Raw genomic sequence first — 17,280 nt, 5'->3', positions numbered from 1 at the left:
CCTGTTGTATTCAGCATTTCACTGTGAGGTCTACTACACCTGTTGTATTCAGCATTTCACTGTGAGGTCTACTACACCTGTTGTATTCAGCATTTCACTGTGAGGTCTACTACACCTGTTGTATTCAGCATTTCACTGTGAGGTCTACTACACCTGTTGTATTCAGCATTTCACTGTGAGGTCTACTACACCTGTTGTATTCAGCATTTCACTGTGAGGTCTACTACACCTGTTGTATTCAGCATTTCACTGTGAGGTCTACTACACCTGTTGTATTCAGCATTTCACTGTGAGGTCTACTACACCTGTTGTATTCAGCATTTCACTGTGAGGTCTACTACACCTGTTGTATTCAGCATTTCACTGTGAGGTCTACTACACCTGTTGTATTCAGCATTTCACTGTGAGGTCTACTACACCTGTTGTATTCAGCATTTCACTGTGAGGTCTACTACACCTGTTGTATTCAGCATTTCACTGTGAGGTCTACTACACCTGTTGTATTCAGCATTTCACTGTGAGGTCTACTACACCTGTTGTATTCAGCATTTCACTGTGAGGTCTACTACACCTGTTGTATTCAGCATTTCACTGTGAGGTCTACTACACCTGTTGTATTCAGCATTTCACTGTGAGGTCTACTACACCTGTTGTATTCAGCATTTCACTGTGAGGTCTACTACACCTGTTGTATTCAGCATTTCACTGTGAGGTCTACTACACCTGTTGTATTCAGCATTTCACTGTGAGGTCTACTACACCTGTTGTATTCAGCATTTCACTGTGAGGTCTACTACACCTGTTGTATTCAGCATTTCACTGTGAGGTCTACTACACCTGTTGTATTCAGCATTTCACTGTGAGGTCTACTACACCTGTTGTATTCAGCATTTCACTGTGAGGTCTACTACACCTGTTGTATTCAGCATTTCACTGTGAGGTCTACTACACCTGTTGTATTCAGCATTTCACTGTGAGGTCTACTACACCTGTTGTATTCAGCATTTCACTGTGAGGTCTACCACACCTGTTGTATTCAGCATTTCACTGTGAGGTCTACCACACCTGTTGTATTCAGCATTTCACTGTGAGGTCTACTACACCTGTTGTATTCAGCATTTCACTGTGAGGTCTACTACACCTGTTGTATTCAGCATGTCACTGTGAGGTCTACTACACCTGTTGTATTCAGCTTCATGTGACTAATAAAACTTGATTTGATTTGTCATCTCAGCTCTCCGGGATGTGGGGATGTTAGCCTCCCTCCTTCCTCCCTCCTCCCTACCTCCTTCCTTCCTTCCTCCTACGTCCCTCCTTCCTTCCTCCTACGTCCCTCCTTCCTTCCTCCGTCCCTCCCCCCTACCTTCCTCCTCCCTCCCCCCTTCCTCCCCCCTACCTTCCTCCTCCCTCCTTCCTCCTCCTCCCTACCTTCCTCCTTCATCTAGTCATTAGTAGGACATGACTATCTGCTGTTGCTTACTTGTTCAACAGTTTAGCGATGTGATTAGAGGGCACTATCATTGTACTGTATTGTAGTGACAACGCTGGATGGTTAGCTGGCTGGCTGGATGGATGGCTGGCTGGCTGGATGGATGGCTGGCTGGATGGCTGGATGGATGGTGCTGGCTGGGGGGATGGATGGATGGGGGATGGGGGGCTGGCTGGCTGGATGGATTGCTGGCTGGATGGATGGCTGGCTGGCTGGATGGATTGCAGGCTGGCTGGCTGGATGGATTGCTGGATGGATGGATGGATTGCTGGCTGGCTGGATGGATTGCTGGCTGGATGGATGGATGGATGGCTGGCTGGCTGGCTGGCTGGCTGGCTGGGGGGGGGGGGGGGGGGGACTGGATGACTGGCTGGCTAAATCTCTGTCTCTGCTCCCCCTGCAGGGCGCCACAGTAAAGGAGGAACTTTCCCTCGTCAATTCCACTTGTCCAATGGCAGCAAAGACTACAGCGATGGTAAGAGGGCTTTCTCCTGAACGATGTTGCTGTATCGTTACACAGTAAGAGGGCTTTCTCCTGAACGATGTTGCTCTATCGTTACACAGTAAGAGGGCTTTCTCCTGAACGACGTTGCTCTATCGTTACACAGTAAGAGGGCTTTCTCCTGAACGATGTTGCTCTATCGTTACACAGTAAGAGGGCTTTCTCCTGAACGATGTTGCTCTATCGTTACACAGTAAGAGGGCTTTCTCCTGAACGATGTTGCTCTATCGTTACACAGTAAGAGGGCTTTCTCCTGAACAATGCTGCTCTATTATTACACAGTAAAAGGGCTTTCTCCTGAACAATGCTGCTCTATCGTTACACAGTAAGACAGTAATAACAGAAAATAATCTGACTAGTTTGATTAAGCCTCCAAGTAAATGTTACCAGGTTTTTAAACCTCCTCCAAGTAAATGTTACCAGGTTTTTAAACCTCCTCCAAGTAAATGTTACCAGGTTTTTAAGCCTCCTCCATGTAAATGTTACCAGGTTTTTAAGCCTCCTCCAAGTAAATGTTACCAGGTTTTTAAGCCTCCTCCAAGTAAATGTTACCAGGTTTTTAAGCCTCCTCCAAGTAAATGTTACCAGGTTTTTAAACCTCCTCCAAGTAAATGTTACCAGGTTTTTAAACCTCCTCCAAGTAAATGTTACCAGGTTTTTAAACCTCCTCCAAGTAAATGTTACCAGGTTTTTAAACCTCCAACTATCCGCAGTTCCAACGTGTCCATAATATGCGTAATCTTTCATCACCAGAAGGTGATAGTTGGTAGTATGCTTGCTTTAACGGTCCGTTGTCGTACTCAGAACTGTGTGTGTATGCCTGTGTACTGTTTAGTAAAATTAACATGGTTCTGCATAAAAATTTACTTGTGTGTGTCCAGGTCGGAGGACGTTCCCTCGGAGCTTCATGCCTCAGGAGAACCTGTTTCAGCTGGTTCCATCCAGTCAGTCCCGGAGGTACAACGGAGACAGTACTCTGCAGTACAGCGACCTCCGAACACTGGGCCGAGTCACAGAGAAGAGCTGCCCCCGCAGGGAAGCATACAAATGTGAGTTACAGACCAATATAAACCTCCTGGTTACAGTGAGACATACCAGGTCCACTAACGACCTCCTGGTTACATTCAGACATACCAGGTCCTCTAACGACCTCCTGGTTACAGACATACCAGGTCCTCTAACGACCTCCTGGTTACAGACATACCAGGTCCTCTAACGACCTCCTGGTTACAGACATACCAGGTCCTCTAACGACCTCCTGGTTACAGACATACCAGGTCCTCTAACGACCTCCTGGTTACAGACATACCAGGTCCTCTAACGACCTCCTGGTTACAGACATACCAGGTCCTCTAACGACCTCCTGGTTACTGTGAGACATACCAGGTCCTCTAACGACCTCCTGGTTACAGTCAGACATACCAGGTCCTCTAACGACCTCCTGGTTACAGTGAGACATACCAGGTCCTCTAACGACCTCCTGGTTACAGTGAGACATACCAGGTCCTCTAACGACCTCCTGGTTACAGACATACCAGGTCCTCTAACGACCTCCTGGTTACAGACATACCAGGTCCTCTAACGACCTCCTGGTTACAGTGAGACATACCAGGTCCTCTAACGACCTCCTGTTTACAGACATACCAGGTCCTCTAACGACCTCCTGGTTACAGACATACCAGGTCCTCTAACGACCTCCTGGTTACAGACATACCAGGTCCTCTAACGACCTCCTGGTTACAGACATACCAGGTTCTCTAACGACCTCCTGGTTACAGACATACCAGGTCCTCTAACGACCTCCTGGTTACTGTGAGACATACCAGGCCCTCTAACGACCTCCTGGTTACAGACATACCAGGTCCTCTAACGACCTCCTGGTTACAGTCAGACATACCAGGTCCTCTAACGACCTCCTGGTTACAGTCAGACATACCAGGTCCTCTAACGACCTCCTGGTTACAGACATACCAGGTCCTCTAACGACCTCCTGGTTACAGTCAGACATACCAGGTCCTCTAACGACCTCCTGGTTACAGTGAGACATACCAGGTCCACTAACGACCTCCTGGTTACATTCAGACATACCAGGTCCACTAACGACCTCCTGGTTACATTCAGACATACCAGGTCCTCTAACGACCTCCTGGTTACAGTCAGACATACCAGGTCCTCTAACGACCTCCTGGTTACAGACATACCAGGTCCTCTAACGACCTCCTGGTTACAGACATACCAGGTCCTCTAACGACCTCCTGGTTACAGACATACCAGGTCCTCTAACGACCTCCTGGTTACAGACATACCAGGTCCTCTAACGACCTCCTGGTTACAGACATACCAGGTCCTCTAACGACCTCCTGGTTACAGACATACCAGGTCCTCTAACGTCCTCCTGGTTACAGTCAGACATACCAGGTCCTCTAACGACCTCCTGGTTACAGACATACCAGGTCCTCTAAGGACCTCCTGGTTACAGACATACCAGGTCCTCTAACGACCTCCTGGTTACAGACATACCAGGTCCTCTAACGACCTCCTGGTTACAGTGAGACATACCAGGTCCTCTAACGACCTCCTGGTTACAGACATACCAGGTCCTCTAACGACCTCCTGGTTACAGACATACCAGGTCCTCTAACGACCTCCTGGTTACAGACATACCAGGTCCTCTAACGACCTCCTGGTTACAGACATACCAGGTCCTCTAACGACCTCCTGGTTACTGTGAGACATACCAGGTCCTCTAACGACCTCCTGGTTACAGACATACCAGGCCCTCTAACGACCTCCTGGTTACAGACATACCAGGTCCTCTAACGACCTCCTGGTTACAGACATACCAGGTCCTCTAACGACCTCCTGGTTACAGTGAGACATACCAGGTCCTCTAACGACCTCCTGGTTACAGTGAGACATACCAGGTCCTCTAACGACCTCCTGGTTACAGACATACCAGGTCCTCTAACGACCTCCTGGTTACAGACATACCAGGTCCTCTAACGACCTCCTGGTTACAGACATACCAGGTCCTCTAACGACCTCCTGGTTACAGTCAGACATACCAGGTCCTCTAACGACCTCCTGGTTACAGACATACCAGGTCCTCTAACGACCTCCTGGTTACATTCAGACATACCAGGTCCTCTAACGACCTCCTGGTTACAGTGAGACATACCAGGTCCTCTAACGACCTCCTGGTTACAGACATACCAGGTCCTCTAACGACCTCCTGGTTACAGACATACCAGGTCCTCTAACGACCTCCTGGTTACAGTGAGACATACCAGGTCCTCTAACGACCTCCTGATGAGCTGAATGACTTAGGCACTGCAGTACTTGAGGCGTCACTACAGATCTGGGTTCGATCCCGGGCTCTGTCACAGCCGTACATGACCGGGAGACCCATGGGACGATGCACAATTGGCCCAGTGTCGTCCGGGTTAGGGGAGGGTTTGGCCGGAAGGGATGTTCTTGTCCCTTCGCGCTCTAGCGACTCCTGTGGCGAGCTGGGCGCAGTGCACGCTGACACCTTCACCAGGTGTACGGTGTTTCCTCAGACACATTGGTGCGGCTGGCTTCTGGGTTAAGTGAGCAGTGTGTCAAGAAGCAGAGCGGCTTGGCAGGGTCGTGTTTCGGAGGACGCACGGCTCTGGACCTTCGCCTCTCCCGAGTCCGTACTGGAGTTGCTGCGATGGGACAAGACTGTAACTACCAATTTGGATATCACAAACATGAGGATTAAAAAGGGTACTTAAAAAAATAAATAAAAAATAAACATTTTCGTAATTAACTTCTCCGTACGGGAGCTCCCATTGCAAGGCTGCATTCGTGTTTCTTTTCATGACTTTTGACTGTAGGGAATCTACTCAATACACATGCTGACATCTACTGGTGACGTTATGAACTGCACGGTACTGCATTTCACTGCAAAGGTTGTGAACTTGTGAACAGTGCAGTTTCTGATTTTACTTTGAGACAGTTGAATTCATTCAACCCTTCTTCTTTTATCAGCACAAACACGTCTGCATTCTTATCCATAGATCAAATCAAATTGGATTGCTCTCGTTTGCACATGTTTAGCAGATGTTATTGTGGGTGTAGTGAAATGCTTGTGTTCCTAGCTCCAACAGTGTAGTAATACTCCCGAGGTAGCACAGCGGTCTAAGGCACTGCATCTCAGTACTAGAGTTGTCACTACAGACCCTGGTGTTAGGTTGGAGACGTGTGGGAGGTGTTAGGTGGGAGACGTGTGGGAGGTGTTAGGTGGGAGACGTGTGGGAGGTGTTAGGTTGGAGACGTGTGGGAGGTGTTAGGTTGGAGACGTGTGGGAGGTGTTAGGTTGGAGACGTGTGGGAGGTGTTAGGTGGGAGACGTGTGGGAGGTGTTAGGTTGGAGACGTGTGGGAGGTGTTAGGTTGGAGACGTGTGGGAGGTGTTAGGTTGGAGACGTGTGGGAGAGGTTAGGTTGGAGACGTGTGGGAGGTGTTAGGTTGGAGACGTGTGGGAGGTGTTAGGTGGGAGACGTGTGGGAGGTGTTAGGTGGGAGACGTGTGGGAGGTGTTAGGTTGGAGACGTGTGGGAGGTGTTAGGTTGGAGACGTGTGGGAGGTGTTAGGTTGCAGACGTGTGGGAGGTGTTAGGCTGGAGACGTGTGGGAGGTGTTAGGCTGGAGACGTGTGGGAGGTGTTAGGTTGGAGACGTGTGGGAGGTGTTAGGTTGGAGACGTGTGGGAGGTGTTAGGTTGGAGACGTGTGGGAGGTGTTAGGTTGGAGACGTGTGGGAGGTGTTAGGTTGGAGACGTGTGGGAGGTGTTAGGTTGGAGACGTGTGGGAGGTGTTAGGTTGGAGACGTGTGGGAGGTGTTAGGTTGGAGACGTGTGGGAGAGGTTAGGTTGGAGACGTGTGGGAGGTGTTAGGTTGGAGACGTGTGGGAGGTGTTAGGTTGGAGACGTGTGGGAGGTGTTAGGTTGGAGACGTGTGGGAGGTGTTAGGTTGGAGACGTGTGGGAGGTGTTAGGTTGGAGACGTGTGGGAGGTGTTAGGTTGGAGACGTGTGGGAGGTGTTAGGTTGGAGACGTGTGGGAGGTGTTAGGTTGGAGACGTGTGGGAGGTGTTAGGTTGGAGACGTGTGGGAGGTGTTAGGTTGGAGACGTGTGGGAGGTGTTAGGTTGGAGACGTGTGGGAGGTGTTAGGTTGGAGACGTGTGGGAGGTGTTAGGTTGGAGACGTGTGGGAGGTGTTAGGTTGCAGACGTGTGGGAGGTGTTAGGCTGGAGACGTGTGGGAGGTGTTAGGCTGGAGACGTGTGGGAGGTGTTAGGCTGGAGACGTGTGGGAGGTGTTAGGCTGGAGACGTGTGGGAGGTGTTAGGTGGGAGACGTGTGGGAGGTGTTAGGTTGGAGACGTGTGGGAGGTGTTAGGTTGGAGACGTGTGGGAGGTGTTAGGCTGGAGACGTGGCGTGTCCTCCTAGTTTATGACGTGTGGTGTGTTCTGTCTTGTAGCTCCGCAGGCGCCGGTGAACTGGCGTCAGGGGAAGCTGCTGGGTCGCGGGGCGTTTGGGGAGGTATACCTCTGTTACGACGCCGACACCGGACGGGAGCTGGCCGCCAAACAGGTGCCCTTTGACCCCGACTGTCAGGAAACAAGCAAGGTGAGTGGGAGGGATCAGATTTACCTGTCACAACACAGAGCTACCTGAGAACACAGATTTACCTGTCACAACACAGAGCTACCTGAGAACACAGATTTACCTGTCACAACGCAGAGCTACCTGAGAACACAGATTTACCTGTCACAACGCAGAGCTACCTGAGAACACAGATTTACCTGTCACAACACAGAGCTACCTGAGAACACAGATTTACCTTCTCTCTCTCCCCTCTGTTTATCTCCCCCTCTCTCCCCCCCTTCTCTCTCTCCCCTCTGTTTATCTCCCCCTTTATCTCCCCCGCTTCTCTCTCTCCCCTCTGTTTATCTCCCCCTTTATCTCCCCCCTTCTCTCTCTCCCCTCTGTTTATCTCCCCCTCTCTCCCCCCCTTCTCTCTCTCCCCTCTGTTTATCTCCCCCTTTATCTCCCCCGCTTCTCTCTCTCCCCTCTGTTTATCTCCCCCTTTATCTCCCCCCTTCTCTCTCTCCCCTCTGTTTATCTCCCCCTCTCTCCCCCGCTTCTCTCTCTCCCCTCTGTTTATCTCCCCCGCTTCTCTCTCTCCCCTCTGTTTATCTCCCCCTTTATCTCCCCCTTCTCTCTCTCCCCTCTGTTTATCTCCCCCTTTATCTCCCCCTTCTCTCTCTCCCCTCTGTTTATCTCCCCCTTTATCTCCCCCTTCTCTCTCTCCCCTCTGTTTATCTCCCCCTTTATCTCCCCCTTCTCTCTCTCCCCTCTGTTTATCTCCCCCTTTATCTCCCCCTCTCTCCCCTTTTCTCTCCCCCCTCTAGGAGGTGAATGCTCTGGAATGTGAGGTCCAGTTGTTGAAGAACCTGCATCACGAGCGGATCGTTCAGTACTACGGGTCTTCGAGGGACCTGGAGAAGAGGAAACTCACCATCTTTGTTGAGTTCATGCCTGGGGTGCGTAGGGGGCGGCTGGGGGTGCATGGGGGGCGGCTGGGGGTGCGTAGGGGGCGGCTGGGGGTGCGTAGGGGGGCGGCTGGGGTGCGTTGGGGGCGGCTGGGGTGCGTTGGGGGCGCGTAGGGGGCGGCTGGGGGTGCGTAGGGGGCGGCTGGGGGTGCGTAGGGGGCGGCTGGGGGTGCGTAGGGGGCGGCTGGGGTGCGTAGGGGGCGGCTGGGGTGCGTAGGGGGCAGCTGTCGGTCGGTCCGTTTGTCTGGTCTCTGTCCTGTCCTGTCTGGTCTCTGTCCTGGTCTCTCTGTCCTGGTCTCTCTGTCCTGGTCGCTCTGGTCTGGCCCCCCTGTCGGTCTGTCTGGCCCCCCGGTCGGTCTGGTCTCTCTGTCGGTCTGACCAGTCTGTCTGTCTATCTGACCAGTCTGTCTGTCTGTCTGTCTGTCTGACCAGTCTGTCTGTCTGTCTGACCTGTCTGTCTGTCTGACCAGTCTGTCTGTCTGTTTCAGGGTTCCATTAAGGACCAGTTGAAGGCGTACGGGGCGCTGACAGAGAAGGTGACGCGACGCTACACCAGACAGATCCTCCAGGGAGTCTTCTACCTTCACAGCAACATGATCGTTCACAGAGATATCAAAGGTCCAGTCACACAGCGACATGATCGTACAGAGATATTTTTATTCACCAGTCAGCAACGGGTGGGGCTGAAATAGCCGAATCCACTAATTTGAAGGGGTGTCCACATACTTTTGTATATATAGTGTATGTACATATAACTAGAACTAAAGTGACTAGGCAACAGGATAGATATTAGGTTTGTTTAACTTCAATTACCTCAAAACCGGTGACCCCACACATTGACTCTGTACCGGTACCCCCTGTATATAGCCTCCACATTGACTCTGTACCGGTACCCCCTGTATATAGCCTCCACATTGACTCTGTACCGGTACCCCCTGTATATAGCCTCCACATTGACTCTGTACCGGTACCCCCTGTATATAGCCTCCACATTGACTCTGTACCGGTACCCCCTGTATATATCCTCCACATTGACTCTGTACTGGTACACCCTGTATATAGCCTCAAAATTGACTCTGTACCGTAACACCCTGTATATAGCCTCCACATTGACTCTGTACCGTAACACCCTGTATATAGCCTCCACATTGACTCTGTACCGTAATACCCTGTATATAGCCTCCACATTGACTCTGTACCGGTACCCCCTGTATATAGCCTCCACATTGACTCTGTACCGGTACCCCCTGTATATAGCCTCCACATTGACTCTGTACCGGTACCCCCTGTATATAGCCTCCACATTGACTCTGTACCGGTACCCCCTGTATATATCCTCCACATTGACTCTGTACTGGTACACCCTGTATATAGCCTCAAAATTGACTCTGTACCGTAACACCCTGTATATAGCCTCCACATTGACTCTGTACCGTAACACCCTGTATATAGCCTCCACATTGACTCTGTACCGTAATACCCTGTATATAGCCTCCACATTGACTCTGTACCGGTACCCCCTGTATATAGCCTCCACATTGACTCTGTACCGGTACCCCCTGTATATAGCCTCCACATTGACTTGGTACCGGTACCCCCTGTATATAGCCTCCACATTGACTCTGTACCGGTACCCCCTGTATATAGCCTCCACATTGACTCTGTACCGGTACCCCCTGTATATAGCCTCCACATTGACTCTGTATCGGTACCCCCTGTATATAGCCTCCACATTGACTCTGTATCGGTACCCCCTGTATATAGCCTCCACATTGACTCTGTACCGGTACCCCCTGTATATAGCCTCCACATTGACTCTGTACCGGTACCCCCTGTATATAGCCTCCACATTGACTCTGTACCGGTACCCCCTGTATATAGCCTCCACATTGACTCTGTACCGTAATACCCTGTATATAGCCTCCACATTGACTCTGTACCGGTACCCCCTGTATATAGCCTCCACATTGACTCTGTACCAGTACCCCCTGTATATAGCCTCCACATTGACTCTGTACCGGTACCCCCTGTATATAGCCTCCACATTGACTCTGTACCGGTACCCCCTGTATATAGCCTCCACATTGACTCTGTACCGGTACCCCCTGTAAATAGCCTCCACATTGACTCTGTACCGGTACCCCCTGTATATAGCCTCCACATTGACTCTGTACCGGTACCCCCTGTATATAGCCTCCACATTGACTCTGTACCGTAATACCCTGTATATAGCCTCCACATTGACTCTGTACCGGTACCCCCTGTATATAGCCTCCACATTGACTCTGTACCGGTACCCCCTGTATATAGCCTCCACATTGACTCTGTACCGGTACCCCCTGTATATAGCCTCCACATTGACTCTGTACTGGTACCCCCTGTGTATAAACTCCACATTGACTCTGTACCGGTACCCCCTGTGAATAGCCTCCACATTGACTCTGTACCGGTACCCCCTGTATATAGCCTCCACATTGACTCTGTACCGGTACCCCCTGTATATAGCCTCCACATTGACTCTGTACCGGTACCCCCTGTATATAGCCTCCACATTGACTCTGTACCGGTTCCCCCTGTATATAGCCTCCACATTGACTCAGTACCGGTACCCCCTGTATATAGCCTCCACATTGACTCTGTACCGGTACCCCCTGTATATAGCCTCCACATTGACTCTGTACCGGTTCCCCCTGTATATAGCCTCCACATTGACTCTGTACCGGTACCCCCTGTATATAGCCTCCACATTGACTCTGTACTGGTACCCCCTGTATATAGCCTCGCTATTGTTATTTACTGCTGCTCCTTAATTATTTGTTATTCATATCTCTTTTTTTGGGGGGGGGGGGTATTTTCTTAAAACTGCATTTTTGGTTAAGAGCTTGTATTCAGCATTTCACTGTAAGGTCAACACCTGTTGTATTCGGCGCATGTGACAAGTAATCTTTGATTTGGTAATAAACAGTAGTAGCAGTAATGAGCCAGACATGTTAGTGTAGAAAAGGGTCAATGCAGATAGTCCTGGTAGCAATTTTTAGGGCCTTCCTCTGACACCGCCTGGTATAGAGGTCCTGGATGGCAGGGAGCTCGGCCCCAGTAATGTACTGGGCTGTACGCACTACCTTCTGTAGTGCCTTGCGGTCAGATGCCAAGCAGTTTCCATACCAAGTGGAGCCAGTCAAGATGCTCTCGATGGTACAGCTGTAGAACTTTTTAAAGATATGTGAGGGTCCATGCCAAATCTTTTCAGCTTCCTGAGGGGAAGAAGCGTTGTCGTGCCCTCTTCATGAATGTGTTGGTGTGTGGACCATGATAGATCCTTAGTGATGTGGACACCGAGGAACTTGAAGCTTTTGACTCGCTCCACTACAGCCCTGTTTATGTGAATGGGGGCGTGCTCTCCCCTCTTTCTCCTGTAGTCCTCGATCGGCTCCTTGGTCTTACTGACGTTGAGGGAGTGGTTGTTGTCCTGGTACCACGCGGCCAGGTCTCAGACCTCCCTATAGGCTGTCTCATCACTGTCGTGTCGTCACAAAATTTGATGATTGAGTTGGAGTCGTGGGTGAACAGGGAGTACAGGAGGGGACTCAGCACGCACCCCTGAGGGGCCCCTGTGTTGAGGATCAGCGTGGCGGATGTGTTGTTACCTACCCTCACCACCTGGGGGGCGTCCCGTCAGGAAGTCCAGGATCCAGTTGCAGAGGGAGGTGTTTAGTCCCAGGGTCCTTAGCTTAGTGATGAGCTTTGAGGGCACTATGATGTTGAACACTGAGCTGTTGTCAATGAACAACATTCTCACATAGGTGTTTCTCTTGTCCAGGTGGGAAAGGGCAGTGTGGAGTGCAATAGAGATTGCATAATGTGTGAGCTAGTCTAACTTTACTGTCTGACCTCGTTCACCATTCCACCAGAGCTGACTGATGAAACCTGTAATCATATTCAGACAGGACCATTGATCCATTCACAGTAATACTACCTCATTACCGTAGGTTCATACACCTTCACAGTAGCACTACCTCATTACCGTAGGTTCATTCACCTTCACAGTAATACTACCTCATTATCGTAGGTTCATTCACCTTCACAGTAGCACTACCTCATTACCGTAGGTTCATACGCCTTCACAGTAGCACTACCTCATTACCGTAGGTTCATTCACCTTCACAGTAATACTACCTCATTACCGTAAGTTCATTCACCTTCACAGTAATACTACCTCATTACCGTAGGTTCATTCACCTTCACAGTAATACTACCTCATTACCGTAGGTTCATTCACCTTCACAGTAATACTACCTCATTACCGTAGGTTCATTAAACTTCACAGTAACACTACCTCATTACCGTAGGTTCATTAACCTTCACAGTAACACTACCTCATTACCGTAGGTTCAGTCACTTTCACAGTAGCACTACCTCATTACGGTAGGTTCATTCACCTTCACAGTAGCACTACCTCACTACCATAGTGCTACTGTGAAGGTGAATGAACCTAAGATTATGGCCCATGTGTCAAGAGACTAGTGGTAGTGTTGTATTATTATATAGTGGTAGTATTATTATATAGCGGTAGTATTATATGATATAGTGGTAGTATTATTATATAGCGGTAGTATTATTATAGTATATAGTGGTAGTATTATAAAGTGGTAGTATTATTGTATTATATAGTGGCAGTATTATATAGGGGTAGTGTTATTATATTATATAGCGGTAGTATTATTTTAGTATTATATAGTGGTAGTATTATAGTATTATATAGTAGTGGTAGTATTATTATAGTATATAGTGGTAGTATTATTGTAGTATATAGTGGTAGTATTATTATATTATATAGTGAAAGTATTATAGTATATAGTGGCAGTATTATTATTTTATATAGTGGTAGTAGTATAGTATTATTATACTATATAGTGGTAGTATTATTATATTATATAGTGGTAGTATTATTATACTATATAGTGATCGTATTATTATATAGTGGTGATAGTATTATTATATTATATAGTGGTAGTATTTATTATATTATATAGTGGTAGTATTATAGTATTATTATATTATATAGTGGTAGTTTTATAGTATTATTATATTATATAGTGGTAGTATTATAGTATTATTATATTATATAGTGGTAGTTTTATAGTATTATTATATAGTGATAGTATTTATTATATTATATAGTGGTAGTTTTATAGTATTATTATATTATATAGTGGTAGTATTTATTATAGTATATAGTGGTAGTATTGTATTATATAGTGGTAGTATTATTGTAGTATATAGTGGTAGTATTATTATATTATATAGTGAAAGTATTATAGTATATAGTGGCATTATTATTATTTTATATAGTGGTAGTAGTATAGTATTATTATACTATATAGTGGTAGTATTATTATATTATATAGTGGTAGTATTATTATACTATATAGTGATCGTATTATTATATAGTGGTGATAGTATTATTATATTATATAGTGGTAGTTTTATAGTATTATTATATTATATAGTGGTAGTATTTATTATATAGTGGTAGTTTTATAGTGTTATTATATTATGTAGTGGTAGTATTTATTATATTATATAGTGGTAGTTTTATAGTATTTATTATATTATATAGTGGTAGTTTTATAGTATTATTATATAGTGGTAGTATTATTATATTATATAGTGGTAGTTTTATAGTATTATTATATAGTGATAGTATTATTATATTATATAGTGGTAGTTTTATAGTATTATTATATTATATAGTGGTAGTATTATAGTATTATTATATAGTGGTAGTTTTATAGTATTATTATATTATTTAGTGGTAGTTTTATAGTATTATTATATAGTGGTAGTATTTATTATATTATATAGTGGTAGTATTTATTATATTATATAGTGGTAGTATTATAGTATTATTATATTATTTAGTGGTAGTTTTATAGTATTATTATATAGTGATAGTATTATTATATTATATAGTGGTAGTATTATTATATTATATAGTGGTAGTATTATTATATTATATAGTGATAGTATTATTATATTATATAGTGGTAGTTTTATAGTATTATTATATTATATAGTGGTAGTATTTATTATATTATATAGTGGTAGTATTTATTATATTATATAGTGGTAGTATTTATTATATTATATAGTGGTAGTTTTATAGTATTATTATATTATATAGTGATAGTTTTATAGTATTTATTATATAGTGGTAGTTTTATAGTATTTATTATATTGTATAGTGGTAGTATTTATTGTATTATATAGTGGTAGTATTATTATATTATATAGTGGTAGTATTTATTATATTATATAGTGGTAGTATTTATTATATTATATAGTATTAGTATTTTCCTTCATACTAACTCTGTTGTCCTCTAGGTGCCAACATCCTGAGAGACTCCACTGGCAACATAAAGCTGGGGGACTTTGGGGCCAGTAAACGCATCCAGACCATCTGTATGTCAGGAAGTGGAATCAAAACCGTCACCGGTACACCTTACTGGATGAGCCCGGAAGTCATCAACGGAGAAGGATATGGACGCAAAGCTGATGTCTGGTAAAAAATAGCATAGACTCATGATGCTCTGATGGCTCTTTTAGTGCCATTCACACTTCCACAAGAACGTTTTGCGATATCAATGTTTTTTTTGTTAAACAAATTCCTGATTTTCTTGCCTTGTTTAAGAATATACACTAATGTTAAAGTTGATTTTATTTCTCATGTTTGTCTCCTGTACTAGATGAAGTGGGTCTGTCTCCGTAAAGTTTATTTTACATTTTTTGTCTGTCAGGTCTGTGGCGTGCACGGTGGTGGAGATGCTTACCCAGAAGCCTCCCTGGGCGGAATACGAGGTCATGGCAGCTATCTTTAAGATAGCCACACAGCCCACCAAGCCCTTCCTCCCGGAGGGCGTTTCCGAGGCCGCCCGGGACTTTGTACGCCAGGTGTTCATAGAGGAGAAGTGGCGTCCCACGGCCGAAAACCTCCTCTCACACCCCTTCGTCCAAGGGGGGTTCTGACCTCTGACCCCGCCCCCAGGGACACCCTGCCTTCCAGGCCTCTCCACAGCTCAGCTAACTGACCCCAGACCTGATCATAACCTGAGTCCCAGTCTCTCTCCTCCACCAGCTAACTGACCCCAGACCTGATCATAACCTGAGCCCCAGTCTCTCTCCTCCACCAGCTAACTGACCCCAGACCTGATCATAACCTGAGCCCCAGTCTCTCTCCTTCACCAGCTAACTGACCCCAGACCTGATCATAACCTGAGTCCCAGTCTCTCTCCTCCACCAGCTAACTGACCCCAGACCTGATCATTCACCAGCTAACTGACCCCAGACCTGATCATAACCTGAGCCCCAGTCTCTCTCCTCCACCAGCTAACTGACCCCAGACCTGTCAGGACTGTCATTTAGTCGTCTTTGAGTAATATTCTGCTTCAAAAGGGGATTGTGAACAATTTTTCTAATCCATCCTAGATGAACACTTGCAGTTACCTTAACAGTTGAGGTCTATATTTTGACCTGAGATATATGTACATTTTAGTTTTGTCTGAATTGTCAAACACCTTACAATGAATGACAAGTTGTAAAATAGAATTTATGTACATTTTACAGAATGACCCTGTTTTCTACAACATGACGCTCTTTCTCATTCGGAAAGAGACCGTTGGACATGTTAAACCATGTATTCAGTAGGTGCCCCAATGCAGGATAATCAAAATGGATGCTGTAAATATATTTTACATTTTTATAATTTCATAATGAGAGAAATGTTTTTTTTTTCTCCACTGTTTGGAGAAAAATACCAAACATTTGTATTGTTGTGAATGGTTACTCACTGTGTATAAGCAAGCAATTCTCTTACGCTGACCAGCCTGTTAAAATACATGTATGTGCCATGTTTCGTTCTATCCCAGTGTATATTGTTCATCAGCACAGAACTGTCCAAAGAGAGTTCAGTAATACTCCTTCCTCTTCCCAGAGTTGGAAACAAAAATAACTTCCCACATGTAGAACTTTGATTTCTTAGCCAGTGAATCAGTCCTCAGCCTGAAATCCAGAAAATGTTTTGTGATAACTTCCAACTCCATATACAGTTGAAGTCTGCAGTTTACATTCACCTTGGCCAAATACATTTAAACTCTGTTTTTTACAATTCCTGACATTTAATCCTAATAAAAATTCCCTGTCTTAGGTCAGTTAGGATCACCACTTTATTTTAAGAATGTGAAATGTCAGAATAATAGTAGAGAGAATGATTTATTAAAGCTTTTATTTCTTTCATCACATTCCCAGTGGGTCAGAAGTTTACATACACTCAATTAGTATTTGGTAGCATTGCCTTTAAATTGTTTAACTTGGGTCAAACGTTTCAGGTAGCCTTCCACAAGCTTCCCACAATAAGTTGGGTGAATTTTGGCCCATTCCTCCTGACAGAGCTGGTGTAACTGAGTCAGGTTTGTAGGCCTCGTTGCTCACACACGGTTTTTCAGTTCTTCACACAAATTTTCTATGGGATTGAGATCAGGGCTTTGTGATGGCCACTCCAATACCTTGACTTTGTTGTCCTTAAGCCATTTTGACACAACTTTGGAAGTATGCTTGGGGGTCATTGTCCATTTGGAAGACCCATTTGCAACCAAGCTTTAACTTCCTGACTGATGTCTTGAGATGTTGCTTCAATATATCCACCTAATTTCTCTCCCTC

At 45.9% G+C, this 17,280-nt stretch overlaps 1 protein-coding gene across 2 annotated transcripts in view; it reads left to right on the top strand.

Annotated features, from left to right (window-relative positions):
* map3k22 (mitogen-activated protein kinase kinase kinase 22) overlaps positions 1 to 16,771 on the top strand; it is an 85,678-nt gene extending 68,907 nt beyond the window's left edge. The window contains exons 11-17 of one of the 2 annotated variants that reach the window (XM_045710744.2): positions 1,893 to 1,964; positions 2,873 to 3,040; positions 7,490 to 7,638; positions 8,424 to 8,537; positions 9,053 to 9,182; positions 14,949 to 15,126; positions 15,362 to 16,771. In XM_045710744.2, coding sequence (XP_045566700.2) covers positions 1,893 to 1,964; positions 2,873 to 3,040; positions 7,490 to 7,638; positions 8,424 to 8,537; positions 9,053 to 9,182; positions 14,949 to 15,126; positions 15,362 to 15,590 — 1,040 coding nt within the window. In that variant the 3' untranslated portion in view covers positions 15,591 to 16,771. Of the gene's footprint in view, positions 1 to 1,892; positions 1,965 to 2,872; positions 3,041 to 7,489; positions 7,639 to 8,423; positions 8,556 to 9,052; positions 9,183 to 14,948; positions 15,127 to 15,361 lie in introns of both variants that reach the window. The other variant, XM_045710743.2, reaches the window with a different exon arrangement.
* Positions 16,772 to 17,280: the final 509 nt, after the last annotated feature.

This window comes from Salmo salar, chromosome 29 (genome assembly GCF_965601325.2).
Source record: "Salmo salar chromosome 29, fSalSal1, whole genome shotgun sequence".
Taxonomy (NCBI): domain Eukaryota; kingdom Metazoa; phylum Chordata; class Actinopteri; order Salmoniformes; family Salmonidae; genus Salmo; species Salmo salar.
Note: the sequence above shows the minus strand (reverse complement) of the source record. Positions and strands in the feature narration are given on the sequence as shown.